Genomic DNA, 25,990 nt, shown 5'->3' with positions numbered 1-25,990 from the left:
ATAACTATGAAGCAGATGCTTTGAACTAGAATGTCTGCTAGTAGCCAGACAGTCTGTACAGTCTGTACAGGTCTAATACTTAACATGCTTCTTGTATTTTCAATAAGAAATTAGTCTTGATTTATCATTTTAACAAGTTCCCATAAAATGCTTTCACCCAACTTTTTAGTGTTTTAATGTTAACTACCATGGCAGTCAACATAAATACATGCAAAAAACTTAAACAGTTTTCTTCCTTGTAAAAGGTAAAGAGAACAGCAGTATGTCCTTTACACTGAAAAGTAAAAGTTCTGCATGTCCAGGTTCTGTGTTTTTCAGCATTTATTATTTCCCTGCTAAGGGAAGAAGAGCACAGTCCAGCTTTGATCTTGTCTGTCACTGAGCAGTTTGTCTGGGATTCCATCACATTTGGCTAGTGGAAAATTTCAGTGGCTAGCTGACACCTCTGATCTCATTTGCCTCCCTGCCGACTTCACCATGAACTTGGACATACCAGGAATTATTGGCCCTGGTGACTTCATTCACAATTTTCATGTCAGAACTGCTGCCAGTGCTACTGAAGGTGTTTTCACTAAGTTTCGCTGTCAGTATTTTGTCTTCCTGAAAGAACTGTAAATTGTTACAAATCTTATTTTACACTGCCTTTGTTTAAAATCAAATGTATTTTGTAAGAGAAAGAAAATGTTAGAAGCCTCAAGGAGCAAGCATGATTTAGCTGTTTTGGATAAAGCAATGTAAATCTTTGTTTCTTTAGCATTTATTCCACTTCTTTCCTGTTTTGCCTTGCAGCATTGCTAACTACCCCCTTGGCCTTGGATTGAACAAAGTCATTGTTCTCGTAACCGATGATTCGCAGCCCAGCCCTCAGGTTGTGAGCAGCTACAAAATCACAATTTATCGAGAGGATCGCCCTAGTCTGCCTTTGTTTGATGACTATATGATGTGTGGGTTTGTGCAGGTATTGTGTCTATATTCCTTCGCTATACAAATAGTGAATTTAACTGGGTTTTGTTCATTCAGTAGTATAAATTAGGGTACATGGGCCAAAGTTGGTGTAGAGTCAGTTTTGTTGAGATTAGAATCTGAGTTCTAAATGTTGTAATTTTATTAAATATAGCATTTACACAGTATTTTGAACGTATGAGGTAAGCAAGTCCAGCATGAGTACCTGTTACGCTTACCATATATTTGAGAGCTGCAGGTTAATTAACCCTTACTTTGGTCAGCCAAAACCTAAACCATCAGAGAACTGCTGTTTCCTTGTGAGAAAACAGTGACTCCATACTGCACAGTGGGCAGACTGCAGTTTTCATAACTATCTATCTATGAAATTGGAGCCATGAAGATCCTTTTAGCAGGAAAAATGTTTATGATGAAGGTATGTTTATCAGTGTTCCAGACAATTGCTGTTATATAATTTATGAATGAAAAGTGTTTATTCTAGAAGACAAATAAACACAATGGAAAAAAACCCACTGCTGGTTCTGAATGAAAGGTTGATTGTTGCTTGCATCACATTTATCTTAATATAAGTTTGGGAATGCTAATAAATTACTCCTAACAGTCCTTAGGAAGCAGTGCATCTCCTGAATGAAAAAAATGGTGAAAGCCTATCTAATAGGGCTAAAAAGGGGCTGGGGAAGGGGAACTCAGGCTGAATTAGACAAAAAATTGGAAGAAAGATAATGAAATAAAGGAACAGTGAAACTTTCAGTTAGTAAAACTAAGGTGATAAATTCTTTGTAAGAGAAACTGGAACACAGGCTGGAGCAGAGCTGTTTGGCTTCCAGTTTGAGCACTGAACTTTGGTACTTGATATGGTGGGCAAAGATAAGCCAGTTGATGCAAGGAGAGGAGTGACATGGTAAATAATAATCAAGGGCAGTGCATTTTTCTGTGGGATTTTAGGCAGATGAAAAGATTCGGTGGGCATATTCTAATATCAGAGCATACAGGAGGAAATATTTAATCACAATTAATTCTGCAACCAGGAAACAGGGTCTTCAAAACCATAGTGTTGAAATGGCCATCCATGTTCATGTAAAATGTCTAATCCTACCTTTATTTATCTTCTTTATGAAGATCTTTATATATGAATATATCCTTTTCATAGAACTTACTTCCCTTCTCTGGTTTCTTTCTATATACTGCAGAAGAGGTTGGGAGACGAGGGTGGGAGAAGGCAGAGCATTTTATGTGATGGGACAGATCAAGAGGGACTTTTTGTTCTTGTAGAGAAATAAACATTGGGACTTAAAAAAGGAGCCAAAAAGATTATAAATGTTGATAGCAAATTATATGTTGACAATAATTATCCCCATCTGCAAATCAGAACTGTCAGAGAAAATGTATGTAGTAGTCATACCCTACTGACTCTGATCTGAATGCCTGATTATGTTGCTGTCTGGCCTTCTGCCTATTCTTTGTCTCTTCTCTTACACTTATCTTACAAGCTCAAAAGGTCAAGAACCATCTTCTCGCTTTTTCTACTGGTACTGGCTCAGCACTAGATCCAGGAGTTGTTACAATAAAACAAATAAGAATAGATACATACAATAAGATCTTGATTCATGCACACAGCAATTTGCCTGACACCTTAGGTGTGGATTAGTATGAAAAAGAGAGCAGCAATAGGTTGAGCTGAAGTTATATTACTAGGAGAACACGCTGGGTGGAAAGATGTAAGGAAAGCTCCTTGTGTTCTCCAATTTAGGGCATGTACAGGAACTCAACTTCATACACAACCTCCCACACTAGAGTTTACACTGTTAATGGTTTTTTATAGCATTTATGAGACAGAGTATGAGTCTTTGAAGCACTGTGAAGGCAAAGAGATGTAGAATGATAAAAATGAAATGTGTTTTAGAAGTTTCTTTTGATTTAGCACAGTTTTCTGCTCATCTGTGACTAACTGGTCTCTAATTAATACAATTGTTCAGAGCTAGGGAGGACTTCAGGAGTTTTAGAGCAAAAATTAGATGAAAAGCATTCTTGTGGTATCTAATGAGGGCTGTGAAGATACAGTATGAGATTCCAAAACAACATTTTTTGTAGATATGTTAAAGGCAAACTTATCAAGGAGTGCATTTAAAAAACAAACAAAGGCTGGAGCTAGAGATAAAGATGGCATTCTAAAACACTCAACCCCCTGCATTTTTTTCCCCTTTTCCCTATTTTCTGGAATAGAATTTATTCCCTTTTACTAAGAGTGATGTTTTTATCACTACAAAACTCAGGTCTTAAATAGCATCATTACATTCTGCTTTTCATACCGGAGAACATTATGTGCTCTTGCAGGGTGCGTTAATACACCCTGATCAATGACATGAATGCTTGTTCTCTTAGTAACAAGACACCTGTTTTAGAAGCAAAAGGATAAATACAGCGTGAACTGATGGAGTCTTCTTTGGACACTTGACTAGGCACAACTGGGATCACACATGGGGAGACAAAGGTCACTGACAGTGGTGTGGTCTTTCTCACAGAAGGCTTCAGTTAAAATTCTAATCCAGCGACTTTTTTTCCTGACTTTCTTTTATGTTTAATCCCATTAGGATATTCAGGTTTCACTGCAAGATGATACTATAAGGAAGGTTACAATAAAAAGACAGGGTGTGGGATGTTGTTTCCAGTCTTCTAACAATTCTCATGCAGTTGAATAATCCTGGATTAATTTCAAGGCTATTGAATTAAGAAGTGTATCATTCCAAGCCTTGCATCCCCTAAAAGGAGAAAAAATATTGTCCTCTTGACTTTTTGATAGCAGCTATAATATCCTCATTAAAACCAAATTAGTAAGGGACAAACTGTGGCATCACCATAGCACCTTCAGCAGCTTTATTTGCCTTTCATTGTGTGTTCTGCATTCTGACAGTATTGCTTGGACTGCAGATGGAGTCCTTATTGGTTTGTGCTTTAACTTAATTTTGTGCAATTGTTGACAATATTCAAATTAAGTGTCCTTGAAAGAAGTGGTGCCGTTCCTTTATCACCTGTGAGGCTGTGATACCAAGATAGGCAGACTACAAAGCAAGCAACAAAAAACAGTGAGCTCTTGAAACAGGGGTATCAGCATTACCCTCAAGTGAAAGATCCCAGACTACGCAGAAACTGCCATAAAGGACAAAATATTTTATTCATCCATGCACTGTCCTTTATCTTTAAAATGCAAACAGATTTATCTATGCTTCACCTGAAATGTGTGGATGCTTTTTGTTAATCTTTGCCTAGTTGCAATCTTGGAAAGTAACTGGTGATGTGCTTAGGGAACATTTTTTGACACTCTGAACTTATGTACCTATAATGTTCTGCTGCCACATGTTTTGGTTTTATGGGTTTGGGTTATTTTGGGTTGTTTGGTGGTGGTGGTGCATTTGTATTTTAGTAATTCAGTTATTTATTTGTTTTGCATTGGTATTGTGAGTAATGGCTAGCTATTATTGTATTTTATAGCCTGTGTATCATTCGTTTTGTGCATTTGCACAAAACACAAAGAAGTACTTTCCAGAATCAGTGCAGTGCCATGGGCTGATGCTCTGGATGTCCTACAGTTTTCTTAGGTCTGAAAGGAGAGGAGAACAGCTTCAAAAACTTTCCTGATTTTTATAAACACCTTATTCTTAAATACTATTATCTCTTACATTTTTATAAAAATTTTTATCATACTGTTTTCCTAGAGTTCAGATAGCGTAAGAAGTCCGGCAGAGCTGATAATGAGATACTGGTATAGCATTGATGACTGTGTAACATCAAATGGCTGCAATGCAGCTGGCAACAAGATGCCAGCAACAAGATGTTGATTTCTCTGTCTACTGGACTTCCATTGACGAAAAAGTAATTAAGACCTAGGCCTAATATAGTAACTATATTTAACTTTACTTTAGTCTCTAGGGGCAGACATGAGAAGACCCTTTAGAAAGGAAGAAACCCTTAAAAAAATCAAACTAATTTCAATTTTGTGTTATGTAAGATATGAGAATAACTTTTTTTTTCCTCAGTTCAAGTTATAAATTTCCCAAGGAAAATAAAATTTTCACTTAATTTTAAACTGTGTGCTATTACAGTTACAATGCCTTTCATACTAGACAGTACAAGTAAACACTGTCAATTACAGAAACATGAATAAGCTCTGCCTAGTGCTCTAATGCAAAAAATTTCAAAGAACCTTGCAAATATTAAACGATATCCGTAACATAAAAAGGAAAAAAAAAGGCTTAGGAGGGAAACAAAGAACTTGTCCTGTAGTAGGACAGGCTTGAAGCACATTAAGTCTCTTCTGTATTTCCCATTATCTGCATTAGATTCAGTGTGACCCCCATCACAAACCACCCACCTCTTCTGTCCTTAGGACATTGTGGATGCCATGCGCAGACTCAGGTTTTGCAGTGCTTATTGTAGCAGCAGCTAACCTTCTTGGCAGTTCTGGGTTTGAGTGTCTTGCGTGAAGACACACAGAAACGGCACCTTTAGAACTAAATGTACAGCCTAATTATATCAACAACCAGACTGTATCTTACTTGCAAAGCTAGCTTACTTCCTTTTCAGAGAATAAAAGAATATCCATTATGGGAGCAATCATGCATTGCATTCTTTAGTCTTCTCACATCTAAAGCTGGTGAAAATTTTCTTCAGTGGTTTTGTATTTTTCAGAAAAAAAACAAAAAATGCCCAAACAAAAAAAAAATAGAAAGCATTCTGATTATGGGAAAAAATATAAAGAAAAGCATATGCTTTCATCAAAAGAAGATGTTTTCATTCAGAGAGGGTTATTTGATTAAAAGAGATTGAAATTTGAAATTTATATTGGCATAACTTTTAAGTTAGAGATTTTTGCTATTGTGCAGTCCAGAATGCTAACTCTATTTTTTAGGAGGGAGTGGCTGGGAAAAGTAAAAAACCCACTCATTAGTAGATCTAAAATACTCAAGCCTATACTCTAGATTTTTTTTACAGAAACACTGGTAAGAGTATAGTTTGGCAGTAATTTTTTCCACGAGCAATGCCAGCTTAAGCATCCCTTTCCCTGCCTACAGCTACTCATGAACAAGATGGGAGAATTATTGTTTATTTAAATGGGCTAACTTCTAGGATATGGTCCCAATCTCACTATGTGAACACAAGGAAAGGGGTAGGTGTGGGGGCAAGAATGACCAATTGAGCACAGAAGAGTGGTAGTGGGTGCTTCTTAAGGCAGCTTTTGCTTTCTTCATGAAAGAAATTCACATCAAGATTGGTTTTAAAGCTGTTGTGAGTGAATAGTTACGGCTGTGCAGAAAAAAACAGATACCTGGTTTTAAATGAGCAGGAGCTCCATGTTCAGAAATTGTAGAAGTGATTTATGGCTGACAACACACAAAACACTAGAAGTACATTTTCACTGCTATTAATTTATTAAATAAAGTGTAAATTATTTTGGGTTTTGTGTGCCTGCAACCCATTCCCCCAGGAAACACAAAGCAGTGTTCACATAACCTTGAGGAGCAAATATGTAGCAAACTGAATACACTCATTGTTAAATTGGAGGCATTTCAGATGAAAGCCACAAAATGATTAAAGAGCTAGCACATAAATAAAAGGTGAGGGTTTATATCTTCAACTGCTGTATGTCAACATAGTTCAATTAATTTCAGGGGAGCAATTCCAAATTACACGGATGGGGTATCTGTCCTGAGAGAAACATGTGGCTAAATTCTCTTCCATTATATATGCCAGGCAATATTAGTGAGTGAATTCACTTGCATAAAACTGCTGAATTTTTTAGTAATTTTCTGAAATATTCATGGTCAAGTAACAGCTCAGGAAAAGCTAAAAACTATTTGAAGGTGTTTCAAAGTATTTAAAGATCAAGGGATGTATAATCACAGTTCACACTAAGTAGAAGCATCTAAATCTAATAGCACAGCTTGGTGCTTCTAAAAAGTATATTTATGAAGATACAGAAGGTAGAGGTGTAAATAATAAATGCACTGAGATAATTTTCAATCAGAGGGTTAATTTCTGTGTGTGTCTTGGAACAAAATGTTTTGCAGAGTCAGCGTATTCTGGCTTTGTCAACTTCTATACCATTGGGGAGAGGCGGCTTGCCATGTTTTCTTAATTATAACAAAGACTTTTGTGACGATTTAAAGCGCTGCTTTGTAAATGAGTCACAGGAACAATTAACCATTGTGAGGGATATTCTTTACTTTGATGCTTTACATTTGTGCTGTTCTATGCTGAAGCCCTTTTGGATCTCAGCATCCAAAGAGATACAGCTGTTAGGCTGGTATCTTGATCAGCAGTTGGTATCTGCTGCTTTAAGGAAAGGTCTCAAAAGCTCAGCAGATCATAGATCTATCCTTTTGGGGGAGTTAATGTCATGCTTTGCAATTTCTCTAGAAATCAAATGTTCACCTCTTTTACCTACACAGTTGATTTCATACATAGTCTTCACTATCATCTGGTAAGGACAGGTTCCCATAATCACTGTTCACTGTCAGACATCTGCCAGGCTCTGAATAAGCCATAGAGACAAAATGGGCACAACCAGGGCATAAGGGGGCAAGAATCAGCAAAAGAATGAGTTTAAGCGTGGAATGAAAATTTGCTTTACAGTTTCATCCTGTATATTCAGTAGGCTGTACCTGACTAGGACTATCATCATACTCTCCAGCATTTGGGGGATGCCACATTACAGAGCCCAAACTTTGAGGCTCAAGACCATGTTGGGTCCAGCTGCTTGGGAAAAGCATATAGTCTTCCAGTTCACAGCATTTTGCTTACATTCCTGATTTCATATTAGTTGTGCTTAGTCTTCTCTATATAGCTGTTTCCTGTTTAACATGTGATGCAAGATTAATAACAGATACCCTCCAGGAAACACCTCCAGAAATATCAGGCAGAGACTGAAGAGAGCGGATGTTTCCGTGCAGCAGCAACATTTGTCATTATTACAATGCATTGTACATGGGAAATGGTGTGTTACACAATCGCTAACGGGTAATTTGCCACCAGCACTTTGAGAAAATCCATGTGAATTCAGTGATTCAACAATCTTAAGCCAATAATGACTGCAATGACACCAACAAAGTAATTTTGTTTATGATCATTAGCCAGAAGAACAATTAGCTTGCTATAATAATTAGGCACTGAAGAGAAATTTTTTTAGGCAGCTTTCAGCCTTATTTTTCCTATGCTCCCTTTCCTTCGGCAGCACTCTTGTAATTAAGAACTTCTTAACTCGTCTTAACTTTATCACTCTTTATCACCACTGAATTTATTGACACCAGCTAGTGTTTGTAGCACCTTCTACCTCAGCAATGGCAAATTTAGTGTCTTCTCCTCTTCCTTTCCCTCTTCTGTGTGTTTGCAGTTTAGCAGTCTTACTAAGAACATCCCACCATCCTAGACACTCGGTTAGGTGACTCCTGACTTGAATGAATTGTTTTGCTATTATGCCACAGAAAAATGTCATTAGTATGTCATTATGTGAGGAATGAAACCATTAAAGATAAACCTCATTGACCTGACAGAACAATTCTACTCTTTTGTGTGTTCAGGCTGTTCTCTGCCTTCATACAATTAGTGATGTTATCCCATGGGCATGCATGACACATTAAAGATACAGAAGGCGATCTGCCCAGGAACTAGCCAAGCAGAAACTTGTAATTGCATGACTAAAAATGTAAGGGAGTCAGATTATGACCCATGTGATTGCAACTGGTGAACAGGATCTCACTGGTGATAGTGGTGTGTATGATCGGATATTTCAGCCTTGCGATACCTGCTCCCTAGGGTGCTGCAGGATGGGGAGATGCTGAGACAGATACAGTGCCGTGGATGCACATTCTGTAGACACAGTGCTATCTCTGAGCCTATCGAGGATTGCTGGTATAGACTGGACTAGACTCAGGTTTTTCTGCTTCTTTGACTTTAACTACAGGATTGAAATGTCTTTTTAAATAATAGCATTGAACCATTGTGGATGGCTGTGAAAGGAGACAGACAACAGCAAATGCGGGGTAAGCAATTCAGCTCCTGGGAGAACACTGTTCTCTGGAAAAGCTTATCAGAAAAGCTGTTTTTATGTAATTCTTGTTAGCTATGGGGTGTTTGTTTGTGCTAAGTTATCAGGCAATCATCCCACATATTTAGAATAGATTTTCACTTACATTCCTTTTTTGCTTTTACTTTGGATGATTTCAATACAATACAGGCCCAGTAACACCCCTGGAATCAATTACTAGCTTACTAGAGATCTGGTAGCAGTAACTTCTGCAGAAGACTCCACATAGCCCAGACTTCTTTGTGTTTGTTCTTGTTTCCTCTCCCTGCCCTCCACAGGGATTCCTCCATGCATTTCTGCCTTGTGGTCTAGCTTGGGTACAGCTACAGGTACAGCTTGATGGACTGATGGTTAGAGCTCTTTAGGGAAAAGAGGGAGCCACATGCTCGAATCACGTCAGCCTAAGGCCAGCCTAGAGGCTGAGTGCTTGGGGGAGATCCTGACCCAGCCTGACTAACCACAGAAAGTTGCTTCCTTCTTTCTGTCTGCCCCTGACTACAGGAGGACACGGATGGGCCCACACCCTCGGCAGGCAGTGGCAGTTCCTAGCATGCGGACCTAAGTCGGGTGCTCTTGAGATGTGCCCTGTATACTGTACTAATGATATTATCTCTTGAAGACACCTGAGGTCTCTAGAAAGGAACAGATGATGTACTTGGGGACTCCCAATCACCCTCAAACAGCTGGTTTTTTTCCTTGATTCCACAGGGAACCTAGCTCTAGCCATCTCAATCACCATGGTGGGTCAAGCTCTTGCTTTCAGACTTTGTGTTGCCTATATTAACTGTGCTAAGTTAGAGAGTCAAAGTGTGGCTCATAATTTTTCCATGCTTCCAATTTCTAACTGTGCAATATCAGGATGTAAGAATTAACTCCCCAGTAAAGAGTAAAGCCTTACAAAGTCTTTGGATGAGCCACATATGCGTGAGAACTGCAAAGTATGGGTTAAGCAGTTCTCCTTTATGAGCTCCAGGAAGTGCAATGACACATTTAAAAGTCCAATAATAGAAGGGGGTGGGGAGAAAAAAAAGGTCATCCGAAGTTTCTGAAGCCTCACTGAAATATTTAGCTTTAAATATTAGTCTCAGTGTTTGCATTCTGTCAATGTGCCTGACTCATGAAGAGAAAAGTCATTATTTAGAAATAACTTGCACTGTATAACAGCACACAAAGTGTTACAACTGTGATCAGACTGCCAGTTTATAGGTTGCAGCAAATCAGTACATGCATATGGGTAAAGTGTTCTCAAAATATATGTTGCGCATGCATCTCTGTGTACGTGTTTGTTTTTTTTTTTTTTTACAAGTAGTCATTGCGGTTTGTACTGGAGCAAAAATTATTGTTATAAGGTTAAACTTCAGTAGCTTTGTGTGACACACCAGGGCCCTCTGGTGCTTCAGTTACATTTTTTTGTGAATGGTGGCATTTGTCAAATTCTGACATGACAGCAGAGTGCTGTGGAGCTGTTTGTGCTGGCTATGAGTAAGCTAGTGCAAGTACAGGGAACAAACGAGGTGTCACTGCTGCATGGCGGCCAGGCTGGGCCAGCTCCATGTTGACGTGGTGCCACAGTTTGTTACCTGAGCTTATTCTGTCTGCAAGACTTTCCGTCATGCTCATAGACATATCATGAGCGAATGACCATTTACGAATGGTAAAACTGTCTAGAGCCAAGTTTAGGGCACATGTTGCATGTTGCTTAGTGCCCAGTTGTGCAAGTACATTTCAGCTCTTCCACTTCTGAGACTCACCAAGCAGACTGTTATTTGGATTTAGTAACAGCTTCTGTACCCTTGTTTGTGATGTGTAACAGTAAAACAAGAGAAAAATATCCTTAAATCCAAGCCCTTTGAACAGGGAAAAGACTCTCATTGACTTTAACGCACTTTGGATCTGACCTAAGTAGGCTTATTTTGTTAGCATGCGAGGTCAAAAAATGAGTCTGCAGAAAAGAAAGTATGCCTACTATCATATCTCCAAAAATAATAGCTGTGCTTTGATCATCTCAGCTTTTGATGCTAGTGGAAATTATTGGTGACATTTTGCCATTGGAAAGCTGTAATGTGAAATAGATGTTATAGGTTGTTATGAAGATAAGGGGAAGACTAATGAGTCATAATGACTCCATAACTCTTCATAGTAATTTGTCTGGTCTTTTAATGATAATCTTACAATTCTGATCTGGTAAAATAAAAGCAAAAAGGGTAGTTCTGCAAGTCAGCCATATGATACAATAGAACAATAGGTATCGAGATGATTTATTGCTTCACTGCATAAAGGCTATCACCTCTTTCAGCTATATGCTCACAACACATTTGAAATTCAGATAGTTTTCCCTGTGCATTATGTTGGTATAAAGGATGTGACAAGGATGTGGCATGACTGAAATCCTACTGTGGGTAGTTTACTTAGGCTGTCACATGAAAGCCAGGAAATGGAATAATCCCATGTCTCAGTGAATACCTGAAACAAAACTGAGACCTGAAAATTTTATCACAATATGTGGCAGTCCTTGCATTTTGGGCCTGTCCCAGATAAAGTGGAATATGTGATCACCCTTGTTTAGAAGCTTGAGAAATTGTATGCTTTGTGGACTGGGAAACTATAGCAATATTTAGCCTAATTCTTGTCTCTCCCTAACATGAGTCAGAAGTAGGTGTACATAGGTCACAGAGCCAGAGATGTTTCATAATTTCATCTATGAAAACTTGTGGAAAGTCAGAGTCCAACTTCCTTTCTTAAGGAAAGCAGTGTTCTTGATTATTTTACTTTGTTCCTCAGTAGTTTCTTCTTGTAGAATGTTCTTGAGATCCAAAATAGAAAGTTGTTTAACTTCTTGGCTGGATAGTCAGATTCTTTTCTGTACAGACTTATAAATACATGAAACAGTTTTTTGCTGTTTTTAAAAAGTGAGCTAGTATTGGTCTATGTTGCACCTAAGTAAGACAGTGAAAACTTGCTGTGTAGCTGTTTTAATTGTTCTGATTTTGTGTTTATTTAACAACTTGTTAAAGAGTGGTAAAATGAAACATTGAGAAGTATTTGCTATGCAAAATGAGCTTAACACCTGAAGGACAAGCTTCTGCCAAAGTTAGGAAGCCAATCCTCCACTACTTTTGTTCCTTTTGGAATCGAGGTGGGTATAACACACAATCACCATTATAAGACAAAAAAGGGACTTCAGATTTTATACACTTTTCTTTGTAGGTATCTTCACTGACAAAATCAGGTTCACAGTACATATCTATTGCTATTTCTGTAACTGTAAAATTCTCCGTATCCTACAGAGAACAGTTATTCTATAGTTTGTGTTTCAAAGCTGATCCAGGTCTTTCACTACTGACAGTTCAATTACAGTATTGTTTTCAGTTCATCTCATACACTGCTCTCAAATTCATCAGAAAATGTGAAATAGCCTGTTGAATTTTCCCCTTGATGATACCACAATAGATGTGAAAGAAGAGCCTTCAGCATGAGGCTTCCTAAGTGTTAACAGATCATGAAAATTGGCAACTGTTGTGCCTAGTATCATAATCTGCAAGAGGAGGGCCAGCAATTCCACACTGATGAGAAGAGAGTGCTTGGTGTTTGAGCTGTGGTCACATTTGCCTTTCAAGTCATTTGGGCCTCCATGACACACTTTGTGGGAGAAGAAAGCTAATGCAGCTGTCTTTGTTAATCAGCCGGTATGACCAGCCCCTCCGGGAGGCAGGCAAAGGCAGATACATACTGAGACACACAATCCTTGCTGATTAACAGTGAAAGCTGGTAAAGTTACTCTCTAAGCCTGTCTGGCCCATCAGCTCCAGAAATGTAATTTAGATGATTATCTACATGCCCATTAAACCTTGTGACCCATTGCTAGTCTGTTTGAAGTTTGCCTGCTTAAACTTGCTAATAGGAAGAACAGAAGGATTAACTCAGAGGTCATGAAATAAGAGAGCAGCAAAGATGACAAAAGAGCAGAGAAAAACTTCCTACTGCATGTATTTGGTAAGGAGAAAGAACTACAGTACCACAATCATCTCAGCAGATACTGTTACTGTACAGAGAAGCAAGCTGTCTGCATTTAATATGGTTTTTTGTGTGTGTTTTCAACCTATTTTGTTTAGCTGCACAAATAAAATGTGCTACCTATGTGATAAATGTTGTCAAGTTAGGTGTTTACAGAACGTAATGCAACATGTTGTAAAAGAGCGTGGAACCACTGATGTATAAGTGTTTTTAAGTTTTGCTCAGAATTACAGCGTGTAGATATAAAAAAGGAAGCACTTAATTCAAACCAGTCGCATCAGAGTAGTTGCAGTCAGGTAAGAATCAAGGTCAGTCTCGTTCCCTTTAAAGCAAGAAACTCCAGCCATTACAGGTACTTATGAACTTAAAGTTTATCAATTAAAAGCTTACCCAATTAATCTTTTTTTTTTCCAATTAGTCAAATTGAAATAAATACAAACATTTAATATGATCTGTGTAAATTAGTCACAGGATATTGCAATAAAAGTGGTCACTCATTAAAACTAAATTTGTAGAGAAAAGGTGGGATTCATTGCAGAAAATGGGGTGGAATACATGAGTACCTCAGTAGGGGTGTCCCAGGGGTCTGACTAGTTAGTGGAAGAAAATGAGCTTGAACTTTAAATGGAGTTTGAAGGTCATTTACTTGCTTTTGCATACACTGCTACCTTTGGAATAAAACCTTGCCCTTTCGCTAAAGACACAGTTAACCTACTTGATGAAAAACATTGGCTGGGGCTATATTTCACTGCATTGCAAAGAAGAAAAAGCCATTTCCCTAGTCCTATGTCTGGATCCCTAGGTTTTGTAATATGAAATCTCTTTTTAAAGAATTATTGTGATCTAATTTTCAATACTTTTTATACTTTATTTATATGATTTTTGTTGACACAGTTATGATAAATACAGTTCTGCTTCTCATTTTATTGTGTTGCATCAAGCATGTTTTCCATCTGGAGTCTTTGTACACCTCAAAGTCCTCTAATTTGCATGCACAAATCTATATGACAGAGACAGCAATACGCTAGTGGGGAAAAAATAGAACAGTATTCAGTGCTGGGGCGATTAATTTTAGAACCTGAGACTTCTTTTCTCAGTGCTTTTAGTAATTTTTTTTTGTGGCTGATACTAGAAGCTCAGATACTTGCTGTTCTGAGGCTGATGCTCCGCTTCAGAGCATTCTGCTTCACTTTATTACTCTGTATTAAATTTTATTTACTTTTTAATAAAATGGATCAATTGTAAAAGTCCACTGTAGGATCGCACTGAAGTTGCCTTGCACCTTAATCTGGTTAAAAGTATTCAACATTAGTGTCAATCACAGTTGGGAGCTTCGGTCTGAAAGCATTAGCCTTCATGCATTCCCCACGCTGGCAGTGGTTCTCACATTGAAAAACATATTTTCCGAAAAGTTTTAGGATGGAAACAAATTTCTGTTGCTGACCCTGAGTCTTCCATTGAGTGGCATGTGCTCAGCTGCTTGCAACCAGACTGCTTCAGAGGACAGAAGTTATTCATAAATCTCATTCCGTCAGTGTTGTCTGCAAAATAAAGTAGATGCCAATATCTGCTGGGAAGCCTTGTAGGAAACAGATCAAAGGCTTCTGGAGTTTATTTAAGAAGGACCAGTTGTGAGTGGCTTAATGTCTGAGCATGGCATGAAAAGTGAAACAGCCATGATAATGAGCCACCATACACAGAAGTCCTCTGGGCTTCAGCAAAGAATTTGAGTAGTATGTGGTACAGGTGGGCTCATGTCTCACCCTGTCATTCTGTTATTCCTTTGCCTCTAAATAAGCATTGCCCCCTCTGAAAAAGGGGGAAATTTCTCCTCAAAGGGCCTTCTTCACTTACACGCAGTGCAGTGCTGGCTGAAGATATGTTGTCTTCTCTGGGTCGTTTGGATTAAAGTGTCTGTGAATCTGTGCAATTCACTTAACCTGGGGCCAGTGTTCAGGCTAGCATTTTTACTTAGTTTCTCAAAATGAAGCACATCCTTCAATGTATCCCTGTTCCAGGAAAGAAACAGGCTTGTTTTTCATGAGAATTATCTGGTTTATTTATGCCTACCCCTCCTACGTTCTGCAGGATGCTTTGATTTATAAAATACCTGGAGACAGCTGCAACATCCCTCAGTTCTTACCACTGACAGGTTGGAATACAAACAGTGCTTATGCTTTCTTACGGAACCATCGCTCTTGTGATTTGGGGATTTCTTCTCATTTTTGTCCCATTATCAGCATGGATGGCTAGTACAACAGAAAAAAAAATATCTTAGAAGAACCCCAAAAGTGGTTAAAATTTTAAAGAAGTGCCTATCCTGGTATCTCAAGGTGAGCCCTGCTTCTTAGTCAGCTCCTCTGTTTATTGACCTCGGTGAGATACAAAGGCACAAGCCCTTTCCTGGCCATACTGTGCTCTGATGAGAGAAGTGTTTAGGACTACTTCCAGTCACTCAGAGCTCTTAGACTGAGTTTCTCCAATGAAAGGAAATGCTTCAGCAGAGAAGTTCCCAACTTTCTTTAGCAATGAAATCACTTTAGCAAAAGATAAAGGAACTTGCTAGGAGCTGCCATTTGAAAAGGATCCAAAGAGAAAGGGAACTGGGATCAATTGCCTCCATATGCACTTCTTGTTGCATCACTTACAGTATTACATCTCACCCCAAGCTGCTGATCCCAAAGAGACTGTGACTGTGCATACTTGCCAGTTCTGTGTAAGTGCTTAGTATGCTGAATGTAAGTTTTACACCTTAATGCACCCAAGTGGCACTAGATATATATACCTGTGTTTCTGTACTTGTACCAAACCCTGAATGTTTTTGGCTGCACACCTGATTGGCTAAGGTAATTCCCATGGCCTGTTTCTGCTATATGAATTTCTTCTATGAAGTATGTTTTCACAACTCAAAAACCCTACTGATACTCCGTCTGATATCTGCCTCCATTGTGCTATACCCTTCCTGGTCCAACAGCTTAGTGTTTTTCATGGTATTAAGCTACAGATGAAAATTTTAAAAAGGGATTGGAAAGAAATTGCTTGAGGATTTATCTTCTTTTAATTAAAATAAAAACATTCCTAAGTAAAATTATTATGTAGCTTGCCATAATAATATTATCAAGAGATGCAATGCTTGACAGAAAGGTTACACAACTTTTGTTTAATGGTTGCTGTTGCTTTTATTTTTCTGAGACAGACATTTGACAATTCAGAGTTTTACTGGGAGAGAGGGTGGATGCGATGGAAATTGGTTATGACGTTACCAAAAAAGAGCTGCCAAGTAAATTCTAGGCAAAAGGGAACACTAATAGAATGCAGGAACTGGACAACAATATGGTGACAAAAAAAAGACACAGAGAATACTTGAGGAGAGCTCTAATCCCTATGGCTTGATGAAGTTTCAGAGGGGAAAACATGAAGATTTAGTACATTTTTCTGCAAAGAGGTATGCATGCTTAACCTCACACACTGTGGACATTTCCACTGAAGTCAGTGGGATAATTTGTTCTGAATAATACCATATGTCTCCATCTTTGCAGGCCCAAAGTCTCAAGAAGAGTTTATTAAGTCTGGGATGTGTATAATTGTATCCATGTTCACATTTGCCCAACACTAAAACAGGACAGGCAGTACTTAGTGCTAAAGCAGAAACATATTTGTAGAGCCTATCAGTGCTCATGACTCTTGTCTTTTCGCTCTTTTTCATGATGACCTGCTTTGATATTTATGAAAAATGGCCCTGTTCTTTAGACAGGAAAACACAAATGCTCTGTTTCAATTTTATGTGAATTATTACATTAGTAATTCAGAGAAGCAGATCCATTGATTATACAGAGCTGTTGATAAATATCAAGGAGATGCTTATACGTATATGGGGCCTGAATCCTCTCTTCTGAACTAGTTTTACACTGGAATTTCCTGAAGTCTTTACAAATTGGTGGAACATAATAATCTGTTAAAATAATCAGAACTAACAAAGAAATAATATATCCTCTTTTTCTTTCTTTTTGTCTTTCTGTCTATATGTACATCAATAACATTTGGTCTCTTTGTTTGGGCAATTTTTTTTGTGAAAAAAGTGTGTTAGGTCCCTATTGATGTCCCTTTGACGGTGAAAAAATGCTAGTCTTCATTGGCTGGTAAAGTAAAAAGGTTGAATAAATGTTTTTTGGGAAAAACAGGTCAAAGACATGTAATTTCAGAAATTAGCTCTAGTGGATTTACAGTGTGTGTTCTCAATTCCCACCAGGCCAGGGTCTTGGTAAAACAGACAAGTAATCAAAGGACAGAGAGAAAATTGAATTTGTTTTGTGCTGGAGTGACTGAACTATTATCTTCTAAACATCATACTTGGGTAACTATTCAGACCTCAAGCTTCTCCACTTATGTAGGAACAAATTAACAAAGTACTAAACTAACTATAGTTACCTTGCATGTACCTTTACAATTTCTCCTTTAAAATATCTTACTACCAGCATTAAAACAAATGCTTTCAAGTATTTGGTCGCTGTTTTACTCAAGACAAAAAAAGTACATTTAATGAAAGCTTTACCTGACCAAGTTATAATTGAAGCATTTTTTATTTTTAATAGTAAAATGCCTTAAAACATTACATGGTGCACATTATGTATTTTGGCAAACATGATTTTATGTTCTTCCTTTCCTAAGTTCATTGGTTGCTTTTGTTTGTCAGAAATCTGCGAGATACTAATTTTTGTTATCAAAAAACCCACTCCCCTTACTGTTCTTTTTTGTTTGCAATTACATACTTCAAATTTTCCCTCTGCCAAATCTTTGTATTCTTTGCACTGCAAGAGATGACAAGCCTAACCTAGGAGTAAAAACAAAACCTGGAATCCTCTAGCTGGTAGTGCAATGAGAGCAGAGGTTAAACTGTGGTCTTCATGAGGATCTTGATATTCCACAATAGAATCTGAGAAAAAATATACAGCAAGAATTCTGTATCTGTGGCTGATCTTAGGAAAACATCAGATACATGATGCAGGACTGTTTTTAATCTTCACCTAAACATCTTAGGACACAATTTTCCATTCTTTAAGGAGCGTAGAACAATTAGAGGAGGGGAGTTTTTAAGCCAAAATTAAAATCTTGTAGCTGAAAACTTGAAATATAAAGGAAAGCTATAGGCAGGACCAGTCATGAGCAGAGTCTCTGCCTATGGATATACAAGATAGGTCTCTGCAGTATGCATACTTTATACCACTAAACAAATGGCAGGAACATATGACTGAAGAATTTATTTGTGTTTCAGTAACCTTGAGATCAAGATACTCTAGATGGGTTACAGTGACCAAAGGAAAGTACTACAGTTGTCTCTACAAGCAGCCAATTCGCTGAACAGAATAGCCATGTGAGAACAACTCAGTCCCTGGCAGGTGCACTTACACTGGTATTTCAGTATTTTATTTCTGGTATTCAAAGTTTCTTGTCTGTGATAACCTCTGTCACTGCTGCTTCCTATTCATTTGTGTGTTCACTATTCCACTGTAATATTTTGACTGCTATAGAGGGTTGAAAAACCTAAAGCTGACATCTAGAGCAAAATGAACAAATTAAAATTAATAACAATACAAGATTATGGTATTTTCTTCCTCCTGTCTAAAATGTTATAGAACTCAAATTTTCTTCTCTCTTTCTCCCTCCTTTTCCCTTTCAACTTTCTCGCTTTTCTCATTTCCTTTGAGAATTCTGCTTTATCTTGTTAGGAGGATGTATATAAAATCATAGAATCATAGAACCATTTAGACTGGGAAAGACCTTTGAGATCATCAAGTCCAACCATTAACCCAGCACTGCCATGTCCACCACTAAACCATGTCCCTAAGCACCACATGTACATGGTTTTTAAACATGTCTGGGGATGTCAATTCCACCACCTGGGCAGCCTGTTCCGATGCTTGACCACCCTTTCATAGGTTGAGAGAATGAGTTTGCAGTTTGCTCTGAATGAGCTGATGCTCCCAGTCATCCACCTCCCCTCTTAGGAAGCAAGTACAATGTTTGTCAGCTCGGTCATGGAGAAAGTTCACATACAGGTTTCACTCTCACAAACCTTTGAGTTCCCTGCTCGTAAGAGGAAAGCAGGTGTCAGGAAAACTTGCAAACTTGCAGATAAATCGGGTGTGTCCCAAGCAGAACTGGAAGATGGGTACAAAGGACGGTTATCTAGGTCAGATGGTGGAGCCCAGAATAGAGTGAACACCTGCGCTGATGTTCTTTTCCCCTGGTTGCAAACAGGGTTACTGCGCTCTTAAATATTGCACCAGATCACTGAGACTTTTAGGGGCTGTTGGTGAACTGCGTACCGAGGACTTTGAAAGATGGGGTATTTTGGAAATATGTGTGATGAGTAGCACACATTCCAAAGATCATGAAGCCAAATTCAGACTGTGAGACACAGGGCCTTGAAACTTTCAGCAGAGAAGTTGACACTAAACTGCATGAAATTGTTGCAAGTCAAAGAAGGTGAAGTTTTAGGAAGATAGCAACACAGGAGGGGTTTGGCACAGTTTACTGTCTTTATTTTACTTATATTCATACATTTAATTTCAGATATGTTACATACTTTATGTTGACATTCTGAAGCAGTTTACTGTAATCAGTAATAAATCTGCACTCTTTTTCTTAAGCTCTTTTATATTATTTTTTGTTTTATTGTTGCAAATGAGGTCTGAGCTTGCATTCAGCTGTTGCTGCGCCAGTCTGTCGTAACTCCACTGAAGTAACTTAAGCTATTGTAACTGAGTACAGAATGTAGGTTCATGCATTTCGCAAAGCAACGCATCTGGAAACTTTGGTGGGTGACAGCCAAACTGTAACTCATTGTTATTGCTCTGATTATGTGATGATTTTATGACATATAATATCCCATTTTCTTAACAGCAGTCTTTTAAATGCAAACCTCTGGGAACTGATGCATTTCTGTCTCGAGCTTTTGTTTGTTGCTAGCTTGGGTAAGGGTGTTATGTTGAAGACCAGGTAAAATGCATTTGTTAGACTTGAATCTAGTGCTTATGACAAACTTTTAACACATTACATAAGCAGTTCAGGCATTCAAGTCAGCTTCCAAAACAGGACTGAGGGTATCATAACACACCTGACCTTAAATCAGAAAAAAAAAAAAAAAATGGACCAAACTATTCATTCACTGTCTGAAAGACTGAAGTACTCCCCTTAATAATATAATTTGCCTGGGAACCTCAGAATTCCCATTTGGAATCAATACACCAGAAAAATAGATTGAAACAAGTTGAATAACTTTTTATATACCTCTGACTGTCTTTAGGAATATAAAGAAATTTAATAGATATTTGCTGCTTTGAATGTTTGCAGTATTAACCTTAGGTCTGAGACAGGATAAATTATTTTTATTTGGTAGATATTTTTTGGTGCTTGGATTTTCAGAAATACTCCACAGAATTTCATACTTGAATTATCATATATAACTAAATATTCTATTAAAGCAAACATGTACTGAAGCAAAATAAGGTTTCAATGGAAGGCATAAAAGACATATTATCACCTTGGAAAGTTCTACAATAAAACATGTATAATCCCTTTTGAAGTTAATTGATGTGTGTGAGAAATTGATGCGCTAGAGCCTAGACAAGTGATCTGTGTGTTGGTGGGGAACTGGCTGACAGGCTGCACCCAGAGGCTGGTGGTAAATAGCTCCTTTTCAGATGGGCAACCTGTCACAAGTGGCATCCCCCAATCGATACTGGGCCCAATGATGTATAATGTCTTCATACATGATCTGGATAATGGAATCAATTGTGCCCCAATGAAGTTTGCTGATGTTATCAAATTGAGTGGGGAAGTGAACACTTTTGAAGGCAAAGCCACCCTGCAGGAAGACTTGGATTGAAGGGAAGAGTGGGCTAATGAGAACCTTATGAAGTTCAGAGCAAGGACCAGTGTAAGGTCTTGCACCTGGGAAAACATAACCCAGGAGTGCAGCACAGGCTGGGATCTACCTGGCTGGGGAGCAGCTCTGTGGAAAGGGACCTGGTGGTCCTGGTGGACAAGAAGCTCGGTATGATTGAACAGCGTGCTGCTGCGGCCAAGCAAGCCAACAGGATGCTGGGTTGCATCAACAAGGGCATCACCAGCAGAGACAAAGTAGTCATTACTCCACTCTACTCAGTGCTTGTCAGGCCACACCTGGAATACCATGTTCAGTTTTGGTGCCCACTATGCAAAAAAAGATGTAGACAGGCTGGAAAGGGTCCAGAGAAGGGGTGTAAAGATGATCAAAGAATTGGGAAGCCTGCCGTGTGAGGAAAAGACTGACAGAACTGGGTTTCTTCCGCCTTGAGAAAAGGCTTAGGTGAGACTTGATCACCATGTTCCAGTGTTTAAAGGGTGGCTACAAAGAACAAGACTCCCTTTTAAAAAGAAGTCATGGAAAAGACAAGGGGTAATGGGTACAAGTGAATTCTGTGGAGATTCCAAATGCACACAAGAGGAAAATTGTTCACAGAGAGAACAATCAGCCATTGGATTAATCTCCCCAGTGTGGATTCCCCAACACTGGACACTTGATTCAAGTGGACAGGGTGGTGGGCCATTTTGTCTAGACCATGCTTTTGCCAAGAAAGATTGGACCAGATGATCCTTGAGGTCCATTCCAGTCTGGAATTCTATGCTTCTATTATTCTGTGATACTGTTTGCAGATGGAGGCTCCTAAAAGGAAAGCCAGGCAAAACCGGATTACTGAGAAGGTTTTGCAACTTGTTCATTCCAGAAGAGGTTCAAACCTTTCACTGGGACACCTTTGACTAGACGCGTGTTAACCAAGCACTGGGATGCACCAGCTCTCTGCTGTATTGCTTTCAGTTGTTCCTGGTCAGCTGTTTGGTGGTGGCTCTTCAGCAGAGGTGCAGTCACCTTTTGTACAAATGCTCGTAGACTATAGCAAAAAAAAAAAAATTGACCATGTTTACTAGACTGCAGTATGTGGAATTTAAAATACTTAGGAGTTCTCAAAAAGTAAGTTGTCACATCTCTGCCTGCTTTGATCTTCCTAAAGTCTGTTCAACCTAAATCATTCTGTGAATCTGTGGGTCTAGAGTCTGTTGGGAAGACTGTTGAGAAGTCTAGAAGACTGTTGAGAATACCTTGGCCGCATGGATCACTCCACAATTCAGTGAAGGACATTGGGTACCATTCAAACCAGAATCCATCTCGTAATATATTAGATTTTCTGTTATTCCTGTGAACACAGCTTTTCTCACCTCCTTTGTAAGTGTGCCCTTACTGTGCAGAGCAGGGAGTACTTCCACTGCATCTAGCAGAATTTCACCTGTCTTTGAAGTTGACTGTAGCACTTCTACTTTGCTAAATATCACAAATAATACTCTGTGCCTACCAGCTGGCGATCAGATGTGCAAGTAGATATAATCAGTTAGCAGGGACCCTAGCTCTAGCCGGGGATTGGACTTGCTGTGTATGTATTCTACAGATGACTGCAGCTAGGTTTCAACCTCCGGACCTTTGGTGCTGTAAGGCAGGGGCATTGTCTGCCAAGCCAGACCGCAACTCCCCGTTCACCAAGCTAGAAGCTGTGCCAGCTTTGCCTTAGTGTGAAGCTAATTACGAGACAAGATATATCCTCGTACACTCACACAGGTTAGTTCAGCAGAGAAGAGGGAGGACATTTGCTTATATTGTTTTTCTATTCTTATACATTTTATTTCTTTAACATTCTTATTTGCAGTTTTGTAAACCACTACTTATTTCTATCCCATTCAAAGAAAAAACGCATGGTGCTTCTCTACTGTTACCCTGATATTTTGAAGGAGAGAGTTCATTAAGGTTCAGAGGATACCATATACGCCTTCATATCACATTTAATAAAAAACTCCACTCAGAAGAATTTGTATCATATTAATGTACCAATAACTGGAATTAGTAATCATTATCTTATACTAATTAATATTTTTTAACATTTTTAATTTAAATGAACATAAATAAACTGGAATCTTCTATTTTCAGGTCTCTTGGTTAAATATCCTTTTTGGTTTAAAACTCTGGATTCACTTTTTTCTGAATCCTTATTGTGCTTGAAGGAAAACTCATTCATGCCAGTGTCTCTTCTCTATTGCACTGTTTTTAATTAACTTTATAGTTGTAGATCTGTAGAGAATTGCTTTTTGTACTGTGAATTAATTCCTTTCTGATAATGGTTAGTTATAGATCTATCTATGAAACAAAGGAAGGCCTATAAAGAAGAAATAATAAATGGAAAACAGATATTTGGCAAAGAACATTATTACTCGTTCCCTTCACCCATCGCTGTTTCTTAGTATTTTATGAGTAATAGATTATGTGGCTTCTCCCAGAGTCTTTTAGCTATGCTGTGGAATGCCCTTCACTGAAAGACTTTAAGAGATTAGTAAAACTGCTGGTAGACTTGATCTTGCCTCAGTATGGAAGGATGAACTACATGACCTCATGAATTTCTTTGCTTGTGGGTTTCTTTCCTGCTTTGCAAGTCTGTGAGTCTTATAACTTGGACTCTTTTCGTACAAGGTTGTGCCATGCTGCATTTAGTTTAGCCTAAACTGTAAATAAAATAGAACTGCTAATGATTTGCTCAATCTCTATTTCACACATCTGAGCTCTTCATCTCTTTCCATTTAGTTTTAAAGCAGTGAAACAAGGGAGAAGTATAATTTAGAGACTTATTTTTGCCGGAAATCTTGCTCTCAAAAGCTTTGCTCTTTAAATTAAAGTTCGCGAGGGTTTTAAACCAGGTTGTTCTTTGCCAGCTGAGCAATTTAAGAAGCAATTATTTGTAGCTGATATGGTTTGGGATGGATGCCATCATTAGAACAATGAGACTTTTCCCTTGGTTTTGATCCAGTAAACATTCTGTTACAGAGCTATGTAGCCATACATATGGACATTGGGGAAATGAAGGCAACGTTTGAAAAAGGAAGTCACTGAATTGAAGACAAACTCATGATACAGATTTTAACTCAAAATGTAGCTGGGTTCAAGCATAAAGGCTTCATCTATGATTGCTGAATTATGGTGTTGTTAGAGGTCAACAGAACTGTCATGGTGGGATCTAAGTATATTTAAAAAGATAGCAATTACTTTAATCCATCATTCAAAGCAAGAAATTATGTCTACCTAGTTTAAATCAGTGAATTGTGATGTAGTAGAAAAAAAAACATTTTCAGACAACATATTTTACTTGCTAGCAAAGTGATCTCCAACTATACACTGCTGCTCTAATGATTTTCCCAGAAATTTCATTTAAACAATAATCAGTAAATTTTCCAGAAATCTTTTTCTATATCTGGTTCATAAAAACAAATTGAGATGATAGACAAAAGTGGTTTATTTGAAATCCTGTTTTCTATCTGAAGATAATTGCTGTGTACAAGTATGCGAAGCTATATATTGTCACTAGAGGCAAAGTTCTAATATAATTGCATTTTTACAGCATAGTCATAGGAAGCATTTTATATTTTCTCTGCATTTCTGGTCAATGTGCACAATGAAAGCAAATTATTAATATTTTTCCTGTTCAGATAAAGTCTTTCCTCTGATATTGGTGATCATTCCAGCTGGAAGGAAGATACATTAGCTGAACAAAACATGTTTTACCCACACAGCTCCTATTGTATCTCAGTTAAAGTTCTATAGAATGGCCAGTGTCCAAGGACACAAAAAGAAGTATAACATCTGATCCAAAATAAACATGGAAAACTACTTTAGGGGACATTTATGTCTATTAATATCAGCTGTGTCACATATGTTAAACTTATGCTAAGCACTAGTGTGCTGAACAAAGCCAGAGTATGTAAAGCTCTGTTCTTTTGAAACAGCAGAACTGGAATAGGACAGAAATGAAACAGTAAAGAAGCAGCTGCAAAAAGAAGACCTGTGATCACATGCAAAAACTGAAATGATGACTTTTTTCAATTTTAATGATGTTACAGTTTTCATCTTGGCAACATGTATTAACACATAGCACCAGAAGAGCTGACCATAGCTCGTCAAGATGTTTGTTAATTTATTGGAAGAAGAATCTACCTGGTTGTTTCTGAAAATAAAATTTGGACTGTGGTTGCATACACACTTGTGCATCATTAAGCAGGAGTATGTTAGCCTGCCTTATTTCCTCTTGTAACTCTGTGTTACAGATTTTACCTACACATACTCTACTCCACCTTTAATCCAATAATGAAAAGCTCAAGGCTTCCTTATTTGTAAGAAGAACAGTTTCAATTATTGATAATATGTTTTATTTAGCCACAAAAAATGTTGATGTTAATGATAAAAATTGTTGCGTACCATATTTTAAGCCTAGATAAGACTTAAAAAATAACCATGGGAATCTAAAAATATCAAGTCTCCTTTTTTGTAGGTATGTCCTGCTGGCAAAAGCTATGGCTGACCAAAATAGCAGTAGTCTTTACTATGGAGCTTTGGTGTTTTGTCCAGATAGGTGAAATTGTGATGTCCTTAGCCAAGGGACATTTTCAGAGACCTCTTCCAGGCACAAACCCAGGAAAACAAAGTCAGTGCATCACCCACACCTTCTTTAATAACTCTTTCCACTAGGGTTTAGGTTGGGAAAGAAACTCATTAGTCCCTGTTCTGTAGGTTCAACAGAGTTTGAATGCCTGACAGGCCAAATTAAGGTGAGGCATTATAGACCAGGCTCTGTCTGACAATTTCAAAAATAAAGACAGAGACCTCTGCTAGAAAGAACAATCTTTCAGAAAAAAACCATGGAGCATCATAGTTGTTTTGTCCTACTTTGATACTTCTGTGTTTTGTGGCCGTTTTCAGCAAAAGAGCAGATGGAAAACTCAATAGGAATTTGCTATTTTTTTTCCAGTTTTAAAATAAGTTAAATTAATAATCATCAGCTTTAGACAGGAGCCCAGAAA

The 25,990-nt window shown here is 38.1% G+C and overlaps 1 protein-coding gene across 1 annotated transcript in view; it reads left to right on the top strand.

Annotated features, from left to right (window-relative positions):
* The window catches only part of CPED1 (cadherin like and PC-esterase domain containing 1), a 155,009-nt gene that overhangs the window by 83,652 nt on the left and 45,367 nt on the right, over nt 1–25,990 (top strand). The window contains 1 exon segment of the mRNA XM_037388203.1: nt 790–958. Coding sequence (XP_037244100.1) covers nt 790–958 — 169 coding nt within the window.

The sequence above is a fragment of the Falco rusticolus genome, chromosome 5, assembly GCF_015220075.1.
Source record: "Falco rusticolus isolate bFalRus1 chromosome 5, bFalRus1.pri, whole genome shotgun sequence".
Lineage (NCBI taxonomy): Eukaryota > Metazoa > Chordata > Aves > Falconiformes > Falconidae > Falco > Falco rusticolus.
This window is presented reverse-complemented; position numbering and strand designations above follow the sequence as displayed.